This window comes from Drosophila bipectinata, chromosome 2R (assembly GCF_030179905.1).
Source record: "Drosophila bipectinata strain 14024-0381.07 chromosome 2R, DbipHiC1v2, whole genome shotgun sequence".
Taxonomy (NCBI): Eukaryota; Metazoa; Arthropoda; class Insecta; order Diptera; family Drosophilidae; genus Drosophila; species Drosophila bipectinata.
This window is the reverse complement of record NC_091737.1, coordinates 6627207-6637285: the sequence shown is the minus strand read 5'-3', so window position 1 is coordinate 6637285 and position 10079 is coordinate 6627207. Positions and strand designations below refer to the sequence as shown.

The window sequence follows — 10079 nt, the reverse complement described above, 5'->3', positions numbered from 1 at the left end:
AAAATAGCTCTCACCTAAAATTTAAACTCTCTAACTCTAAAAATACCAAAGTTATACCATTTCCGATCAATCAGTTATATGGCAGCTATAGGATATAGTCGGCCGATCCGGGCCGTTCCGACTTATATACTGCGTGCAAAGGAAAGAAGGGTGTGTGCAAAGTTTCAAGACGATAGCTTTAAAACTGAGAGACTAGTTTGCGTAGAAACAGACAGACGGACAGACAGACAGACGGACAGACGGACAGACGGACAGACGGACATGCTCATATCAACTCAGGAGGTGATCCTGATCAAGAATATATATACTTTATAGGGTCGGAGATGTCTCCTTCACTGCGTTGCACACTTTTGGACAAAATTATAATACCCTCTGCAAGGGTATAAAAATAATACAAATAATCGCATTAGCACCAATAAGATTCAAAACAAAAACATTGAATATAAAATGACAATTAATCCTGCCAACTCAGTAGAAAAAGCGAAATCGATAGATTCGACAACACTAACTATAGGTAAAGGTACAATAGTTACAAACATAGATTCCAGTAAAATATACCACTGCCGTTATTGCCGCTGAAGATGACATAAACAACAACAACATCAACGATGACAACAACAACATCAATTTCAAAGTCAATGTCATCATCATCATCGTCACCGCCGCCACTGTTGCCGCTGATATCGTTGCTGTCGCCACAACATCAGCAACAGCAACAACAACAGCGGTGGCACCTGCAGCGGCGGCAACAGCAGCAGCATGAACATCAGCGACAACAACAGCAGCAATATCAACAAAATCGAGAAAAATTAATGATGCCACCACCATCATCATTATCATCATCATCACCGCCATTGCTATTGCCACTGCGACCGCAGCCGCAATATCCACAATGGCATCAACAGAAACAACAACAATATCATCAGCAGCAGCAGCAGATACATCTTCATAACCAACATAACCCGCTGTATCAACAGCAGCAACTATATATGCAATACCAGCAAATGCATAAGCATCAGCATCATCGACAAAATCAACAATATCCACAGAAACAGCAACAGCATCTCTCCAATCAAATGCCATTGCTGTTGCAACCGCCAAGTATTCGAAATATCGCGGATATTGACATGGGGCCGTATGGGACGGTAATTGTGGACCTGGATCAAGGCCACTTAATACCGCATCTCCAACAACAACAGCAGTTGCCATCAATGCCATCACTGCTGCCAATTGGCCTGTCACCACCAACATCAATATCATCAACAAATAGAACATCAACTACAACCACAACCATACTAGTCACAAATAATAAGAATAAACAGCAACAACAAGAACAGCAGCAGCAATAACTAAATAACCCAATAGAATTAGATTTAGATTTAGATCTGGATTTAGAACTAGAAAAATACAAACAAAAAGTGATGGAACACACAAAATGTAAAGCTGAAAAAAATTATTATATATCAACAATAACAAGAAAGGAAAGCTAACTTCGGGCGGAGCCGAAGTTTATATACCCTTGCAGTTAAAACCGGATATATATCGCAAACATCGGATATAGTTGGCCGATCCTTATGATTACATCATAATAAAACCAATTAACTAAAATAAAAAATCTAAAAAAAAGTCCCAACCTTCTATCTTCAAAAATACGAAAGTTGATATTTCTACCAAATACCATTTCCGATCGTTCAGTTATATGGCAGCTATAGGATATAGTCGGCCGATCCTAATGAAATTTCGTAGGTCGGATTAACTGACCAAAAATATAATCTGTACCAAATTCCAGCTTTCTATCTTCAAAAACACGAAAGTTGGGTCATTTCCGATCGTTCAGTTATATGGCAGCTATAAGATATAGTCGGCCGATCCTTATGAAATTTGGCGTGACGGAATGTGTTGCCAAAAATAGCTCTCATGTCAAATTTGAACTCTCTGACTCTAAAAACACCAAAGTTATACGATTTTCGATCAATCAGTTATATGGCAGCTATAGGATATAGTCGGCCGATCCGGGCCGTTCCGACTTATATACTGCGTGCAAAGGAAAGAAGGGTGTGCGCAAAGTTTCAAGACGATAGCTTCAAAACTGAGAGACTAGTTCGCGTAGAAACGGACAGACAGACAGACGGACAGACAGACGGACAGACGGACAGACGGACATGCTCATATCAACTCAGGAGGTGATCCTGATCAAGAATATATATACTTTATAGGGTCGGAGATGTCTCCTTCACTGCGTTGCACACTTTTGGACAAAATTATAATACCCTCTGCAATGGTATAAAGATACACCAATGACTGAGATAATAATCATTTTCCATTGGCAAAAAGATTAAAACCAACAATTTACATCATTATCACTATCACAATCGCCACAGCCACCACCATCACCGTTACCGTGGAACCGTTACGTTCCACGTTGACTTCGTCTTCCCACTCGATGATGGAGCTCTGCCCCTCACCGCCCCCTCCCGGAACCGTTACGTTCCACGTTGACTCCGTCTTCCCACTCGATGATGGAGCTCTGCCCCTCACCGCCCTCACTGACTTTCCATTCGTTCACTGGTGCTCCGGGAACCGTTACGTTCCACGTTGACTCCGTCTTCCCACTCGATGATGGAGCTCTGCCCCTCACCGCCCTCACTGACTTTCCACTCGTTCACTGGTGCTCCGGGAACCGTTACGTTCCATGTTGTTTCCGTCTTCCCACTGGGCGATGAAACCTTGCCCTTCCATTCGTCTGCTGCTGCTCCGGGAACCGTTACGTTCCACGTTGATTCCGTCTTTGCACTCGATGGTGGAACCCTACCCCTCCCCGCTCGTATTGGTCCTCGGCCTATCTCCTGCGGCCACCTAATGATTGGCCGGTGCTGCTCGCGCCCTGTCGCCGCTCTCGCGCCTCTCGGCCCTCCTTGGCCCCACCCGTTTATCTGTCTTAGCGTGTAAGGAGACTAGTTCTCCTCACAATATATATTATATACATATATATATTAAATCATAGATGGGCAAGCCCATGGCTCCTCTGGCTCTCAAGGCTCCCCCCGTTGAGAAAAAATGATTAAGAATCAAAAAAAAAACAAAAGCAACCAAAAAAAAGGCAAATCGCCAAATAAAAATAATAGTAAAAAAAATAATACAAATAATCGCATTAGCACCAATAAGATTCAAAACAAAACATTGAATATAAAATGGCAATTAATCCTGCCAACTCAGTAGAAAAAGCGAAAGCGATAGATTCGACAACACTAACTATAGGTAAAGGTACAATAGTTACAAACATAGATTCCAGTAAAATATACCACTGCCGTTATTGCCGCTGAAGATGACATAAACAACAACAACATCAACGATGACAACAACAACATCAATTTCAAAGTCAATGTCATCATCATCATCGTCACCGCCGCCACTGTTGCCGCTGATATCGTTGCTGTCGCCACAACATCAGCAACAGCAACAACAACAGCGGTGGCACCTGCAGCGGCGGCAACAGCAGCAGCATGAACATCAGCGACAACAACAGCAGCAATATCAACAAAATCGAGAAAAATTAATGATGCCACCACCATCATCATTATCATCATCATCACCGCCATTGCTATTGCCACTGCGACCGCAGCCGCAATATCCACAATGGCATCAACAGAAACAACAACAATATCATCAGCAGCAGCAGCAGATACATCTTCATAACCAACATAACCCGCTGTATCAACAGCAGCAACTATATATGCAATCAACTGGCATGTCACCGCCAATATCATCAATATCATCATTAACAAAATAAAACATCAACTACAAACACAACCATACTCGTCACAAATGATGAAATTAAGCAACACCAGCAACAACAACAACAAGAACAGCAACAGCAACAACTAAATAAACCAATAGAATTAGATTTACAATTAGATTTAGACTTAGATTTAGAAATCGAAAAATATAAACAAAAAGTAATGGAACATACAAAATGTAAAATTGATAAAAATACTCATATAAAAGAGCACAGCTCCAGTATAAACATAAGCACAAACACAAATACAAATACAAATACAACAAGAAAGGAAAGCTAACTTCGGGCGGAGCCGAAGTTTATATACCCTTGCAGTTAAAACCGGATATATATCGCAAACATCGGATATAGTTGGCCGATCCCTATGATTACATCATAATAAAACTAATTAACTAAAATAAAAAATCTAAAAAAAGTCCCAAACTTCTATCTTCAAAAATACGAAAGTTGGTATTTCTACCAAAAACCATTTCCGATCGTTCAGTTATATGGCAGCTATAAGATATAGTCGGCCGATCGTTGTAAAATTTGGTAGGTCGGATGATCTGACCAAAAATATAATCAGTACTAAGTTCCAGCTTTCTATCTTCAAAAACACAAAAGTTGGGTCATTTCGGATCGTTCAGTTATATGGCAGCTATAGGATATAGTCGGCCGATCCTAATGAAATTTGGTAGGTTGGATCATCTGGCCAAAAATATAATCTGTATTAAGTTTCAGCTTTCTATCTTCAAAAACACGAAAGTTGGGTCATTTCCGATCGTTCAGTTATATGGCAGCTATAAGATATAGTCGGCCGATCCTTATGAAATTTGGCATGTCGTAATGGTTTATCAAAAATAGCTCTCTTGTCAAATTTGAACTCTTTAACTTTAAAAACACCAAAGTTATACCATTTCCGATCAATCAGTTATATGGCAGCTATAGGATATAGTCGGCCGATCCGGGCCGTTCCGACTTATATACTGCGTGCAAAGGAAAGAAGGGTGTGCGCAAAGTTTCAAGACGATAGCTTCAAAACTGAGAGACTAGTTCGCGTAGAAACGGACAGACAGACAGACGGACAGACAGACGGACAGACGGACATGCTCATATCAACTCAGGAGGTGATCCTGATCAAGAATATATATACTTTATAGGGTCGGAGATGTCTCCTTCACTGCGTTGCACACTTTTGGACAAAATTATAATACCCTCTGCAATGGTATAAAGATACACCAATGACTGAGATAATAATCATTTTCCATTGGCAAAAAGATTAAAACCAACAATTTACATCATTATCACTATCACAATCGCCACAGCCACCACCATCACCGTTACCGTGGAACCGTTACGTTCCACGTTGACTTCGTCTTCCCACTCGATGATGGAGCTCTGCCCCTCACCGCCCCCTCCCGGAACCGTTACGTTCCACGTTGACTCCGTCTTCCCACTCGATGATGGAGCTCTGCCCCTCACCGCCCTCACTGACATTCCATCCGTTCACTGGTGCTCCGGGAACCGTTACGTTCCACGTTGACTCCGTCTTCCCACTCGATGATGGAGCTCTGCCCCTCACCGCCCCCTCCCGGAACCGTTACGTTCCACGTTGACTCCGTCTTCCCACTCGATGATGGAGCTCTGCCCCTCACCGCCCTCACTGACTTTCCATTCGTTCACTGGTGCTCCGGGAACCGTTACGTTCCACGTTGTTTCCGTCTTCCCACTGGGCGATGAAACCTTGCCCTTCCATTCGTCTGCTGCTGCTCCGGGAACCGTTACGTTCCACGTTGATTCCGTCTTTGCACTCGATGGTGGAACCCTACCCCTCCCCGCTCGTATTGGTCCTCGGCCTATCTCCTGCGGCCACCTAATGATTGGCCGGTGCTGCTCGCGCCCTGTCGCCGCTCTCGCGCCTCCTCGGCCCTCCTTGGCCCCACTCGGTTATCTGTCTTAGCGTGTAAGGAGACTAATTCTCCTCACAATATATATTATATACATATATATATTAAATCATAGATGGGCAAGCCCATGGCTCCTCTGGCTCTCAAGGCTCCCCCCGTTGAGAAAAAATGATTAAGAATCAAAAAAAAAACAAAAGCAACCAAAAACGAGAAAGGAAAGCTAACTTCGGGCGGAGCCGAAGTTTATATACCCTTGCAGTTAAAACCGGATATATATTGCAAACATCGGATATAGTTGGCCGATCCTTATGAGAATATGATAATATTACCCAATTTATTATAATACAAAAACCAAACCTAAAAATATCCCAAACTTCTATCTTCAAAAACACGAAAGTTGGGTCATTTCCGATCGTTCAGTTATATGGCAGCTATAGGATATAGTCGGCCGATCCTAATGAAATTTGGTAGGTTGAATCATCTGGCCAAAAATATAATCTGTATTAAGTTTCAGCTTCCTATCTTCAAAAACACGAAAGTTGGGTCATTTCCGATCGTTCAGTTATATGGCAGCTATAAGATATAGTCGGCCGATCCTTATAAAATTTGGCATGTCGTATTATTTTGCCAAAAATAGCTCTCATGTCAAATTTGAACTCTCTAACTCTAAAAACACCAAAGTTATACCATTTCCGATCAATCAGTTATATGGCAGCTATATGATATAGTCGGCCGATCCGGGCCGTTCCGACTTATATACTGCGTGCAAAGGAAAGAAGGGTGTGTGCAAAGTTTCAAGACGATAGCTTTAAAACTGAGAGACTAGTTTGCGTAGAAACAGACAGACGGACAGACAGACAGACGGACAGACGGACAGACGGACAGACGGACATGCTCATATCAACTCAGGAGGTGATCCTGATCAAGAATATATATACTTTATAGGGTCGGAGATGTCTCCTTCACTGCGTTGCACACTTTTGGACAAAATTATAATTACCCACTGTGAAGCATGGAGGAGGGAATGTCATGGTTTGGAGGTGTGTAGCTGCAAGTGGAGCTGGTAGAATGGTGTTTATCTGTCTGTCCGTCTGTCTGTCTGTCCGTCTGTCTGTTTCTACGCAAACTAGTCTCTCAGTTTTAAAGCTATCGTCTTGAAACTTTGCACACACCCTTCTTTCCTTTGCACGCAGTATATAAGTCGGAACGGCCGGGATCGGCCGACTATATCCTATAGCTGCCATATAACTGATTGATCGGAAATGGTATAACTTCGGTGTTTTTAAAGTTAGAGAGTTCAAATTTTACACGAGCGCTATTTTTGGCAAAAAAATACATGCCAAATTTCGTAAGGATCGGCCGACTATATCCTATAGCTGTCATATAACTATAGAACTATCGGAAATGACCCAACTTTCGTGTTTTTGAAGATAGAAAGCTGGAACTTGGTACAGATTATATTCGTGGTCAGTTAATCCGACCTACCAAATTTCATTACGATCGGCCGACTATATCTTATAGCTGCCATATAACTAAACGATCGGAAATGGTTTTTGGTAGAAATACCAACTTTGGTATTTTTTAAGATAGAAGATAGCTTGAGACTTTTGAAGATAGCTTGAGACTTTTTTTTAGATTTTGTATTGTAATAAATTGGATAATATATTCATATTCCCATAAGGATCGGCCAACTATATCCGATGTTTGCGATATATATCCGGTTTAAACTGCAAGGGTATATAAACTTCGGCTCCGCCCGAAGTTAGCATTCCTTTCTTGTTTATTATTAAATTAAAGTAATATACTATAACTAAATACCATAATTATTGAACATTTTTTCTTTAAATATTTAAAAAGTTACAAAGTTATGGTGAAATTTTCTTGTCTAAATACTTTTGCCGACTTGTGTAGTACTAGTATTATTCTTAAAGTAAATTTCAAAATACCTTACATAATTGTTCCTGACCTCACTCTTAATTTTGTTTTTCAGGCAAGTGTCCCATTTCGCCACATGCATAGCACGATCCTTTCTCTCGTCTTGGCTTCCTTCACTACTTCGCCCAATGTCCTTTAGCATTGCAATTATAGCAACGCGTGTCCTTGCTGTCCTTCTCGTCCTTGTTCGCTGCTGCCTCCTTTTCGTCACCATAAGATTTAGGCAACTTCACTTCTGCAAATGCACGTTTGATGTGTGCCACGTTTTCGAAGCATTGAATATGTGCTTGATTACGCAGCCCTTGATTAGGAATTCCTTCAATGATGCGACTTATCATCTCTTCTGCATCTATGTTGATTTTCTGACCAAGCATCACTTTATCGTCCACGTAACTTCCAAAACTTTTACCGGAACTCCATTTCCGGTTCTCGAATTTATGCCTTGCCTCTAACCTCGAAACTTTGTCCGATAACATTGAAATTAGCTCACCGGTTAACTCCTCCAGCGGTAGCATGATGCGCTCAGGGTTCGCATGTAGCAGTGTTGCCGTTTTATCCTTTTTCCGGACAGATCTGTCCGGTTTTTAACTGCGTCAGCCGGAAAGAATTTAAAACATCCCCTAGCCTTTTATCTGTCCTTTTTTTATTTTGGCCTGGCCTTTTTATCTGCTTTTTATTTTTGTGTAAAGTGCTGAAAAGTAATCCAAATGTACATTACTTTTATATCAATAGCAGCACTTGATAATTAATGCAACCCTGTTGTAATCGTATATCGTATGTATCGAATAATAAAATTGTTACTTTTATTGTGAAATTTGGGCGGGAAAGATGCCAAAAGAAATTTACAAGCAAAAGTTTCGTGATTCATGGCTAAATCCACCGTATCTGGTGCCGTGGATGTGTCGTGCAAATGCAGAAGTTCAGCGTGTTATTAGCCAAGCTAATTTGGTAAAACCCAAATTGCGCAACCAACTGCAAATAGAAACTTTAAATACGATTTTATCGATCAGATAAATATTTTAATACTCTTTTGTTTCACAAATTTATTTAAATTGTTTTTTTCTTTTTTAGGTTTGGGCTACGCAAGAAAGGCGTATGTGTTGCCATGAATATGAAATTCCTAAGCAACAATCAAAAATGATTGGAAGCAACCAATCTACAGAAAATCAAAGTTTAGAAGCTTGCAATGATGACATTGACGATGTTCTAAACGATTTGGCCACCATTTAAGAGTGATATTACATAAAATTTATGGAAAAAATATTTTGTCTTGTTTTTTGTCCGTTTTTTTTAATTTTTGTCCTTTTCTATCCTTTTTTTATAATCAATCTAGCCTTTTTCTTTAACATGCTGACGGCAACACTGGCATGTAGCCACACGTTTGCCTTTCCTTTGATTTTACTGATCATCAATATCTTAACGTATTGTCCACTAATTCCATAAATGGTTGCAATATTATTAATTTGCTTAATCCATTTTCGTGCGCAAGTTTCGCCCGAAAAATCACTCGTGGTCGTTGTTTCTGCCGCCGTCGCTGTTGTTGTTTTCACCGCCATCTTTGTCTTTGCTGTTCCTTTTGCCTCCGTCTTTTCTGCTTCGATCACCGCCAACTTTGCTTTCATTTTTATCGCCATCTTTTCTTTTAGTTTCACCTCCATGTTTGTCGTTTCCTTCACCTCTGTCTTTTTCGTTTCCTTCGACTCCAGCTTTGTCGTTGTTGTGGCCTCCGTCTTCGTCGCCATTATCGTTGTCATTTTCTTGGCTTTCTAATTCCAGTTCCTCTTCATATACGTCTTCATCGTTGTTTCCATCGCCGTCTTCGTCTTGATTCCTAATTGATTCCCGATAATTACAAGTTTCCGTTGACATTTTATCCAAACGCAATATTAATTCGCGCTTCGTTCCCGTTGTTGGTAGCCGTAACACACTTAACCACCTTAACCCTAGACGGTCATGCTTCGTCGATTCGACGACGCATGGTCACATTTGTTCGATTATTCCAGTATTTTTTTGATTCTTTTTCCTCGTTTTTCGTACAGCTGTTGTCGATGCTTAGACGCAGCTGTGTGCAAACGTACAAATCCGTCGGTCGCATGTAAGTATCATTTCTGAGAATTAGCGTCGTCGAAACGACGAAGCATGTCTTTAGTGTGACTTTTTGGTAATATTGCATATATTTTTCTGCAGAAAATTGGCCTAGAAAATGAATAGAGGCAATGGTTTAGACGAGATTGCGATTGCAAACCTTCTTGAAGAGGACGAATCCGATGTGGATATTGAAGATTCTGGTGAAGATCATCCAATTTTGGGCGAATTAGTTGAGGAACCAAGTTCTTCAGAAGACTCTTCAGATGACGAAAACACACCATTAAATGTGTTGTTTAATAAGTCCAGTATTATTACTTTTTCTAAAACTGGTCTTCGCGGAAAGGATCGTCATAAGTGGGCAACTCAAAAGTCAA

The 10079-nt window shown here is 40.9% G+C and overlaps 2 protein-coding genes across 2 annotated transcripts; one reads left to right on the top strand and one right to left on the bottom strand.

Moving 5' to 3' along the window:
* Window positions 1–608: 608 nt before the first annotated feature.
* Window positions 609–1349, top strand: LOC122320994 (putative uncharacterized protein DDB_G0268364). The gene has a single exon (XM_043209675.2). The coding sequence runs from the start codon at window positions 609–611 to the stop codon at window positions 1347–1349; it is 741 nt and encodes a 246-aa protein (XP_043065610.2).
* Window positions 1350–9120: 7771 nt separating this feature from the next.
* LOC122321134 (uncharacterized protein DDB_G0290685-like) lies at window positions 9121–9486 on the bottom strand. The gene has a single exon (XM_043210563.1). The coding sequence runs from the start codon at window positions 9484–9486 to the stop codon at window positions 9121–9123; it is 366 nt and encodes a 121-aa protein (XP_043066498.1).
* Window positions 9487–10079: the final 593 nt, after the last annotated feature.

What these genes read in the sequence shown, in the direction of transcription:
- LOC122320994 (XM_043209675.2), top strand. Translation starts at nt 609, where the DNA reads ATGACAACAACAACATCAATTTCAAAGTCAATGTCATCATCATCATCG.
- LOC122321134 (XM_043210563.1), bottom strand. Translation starts at nt 9,486, where the DNA reads ATGTCAACGGAAACTTGTAATTATCGGGAATCAATTAGGAATCAAGAC.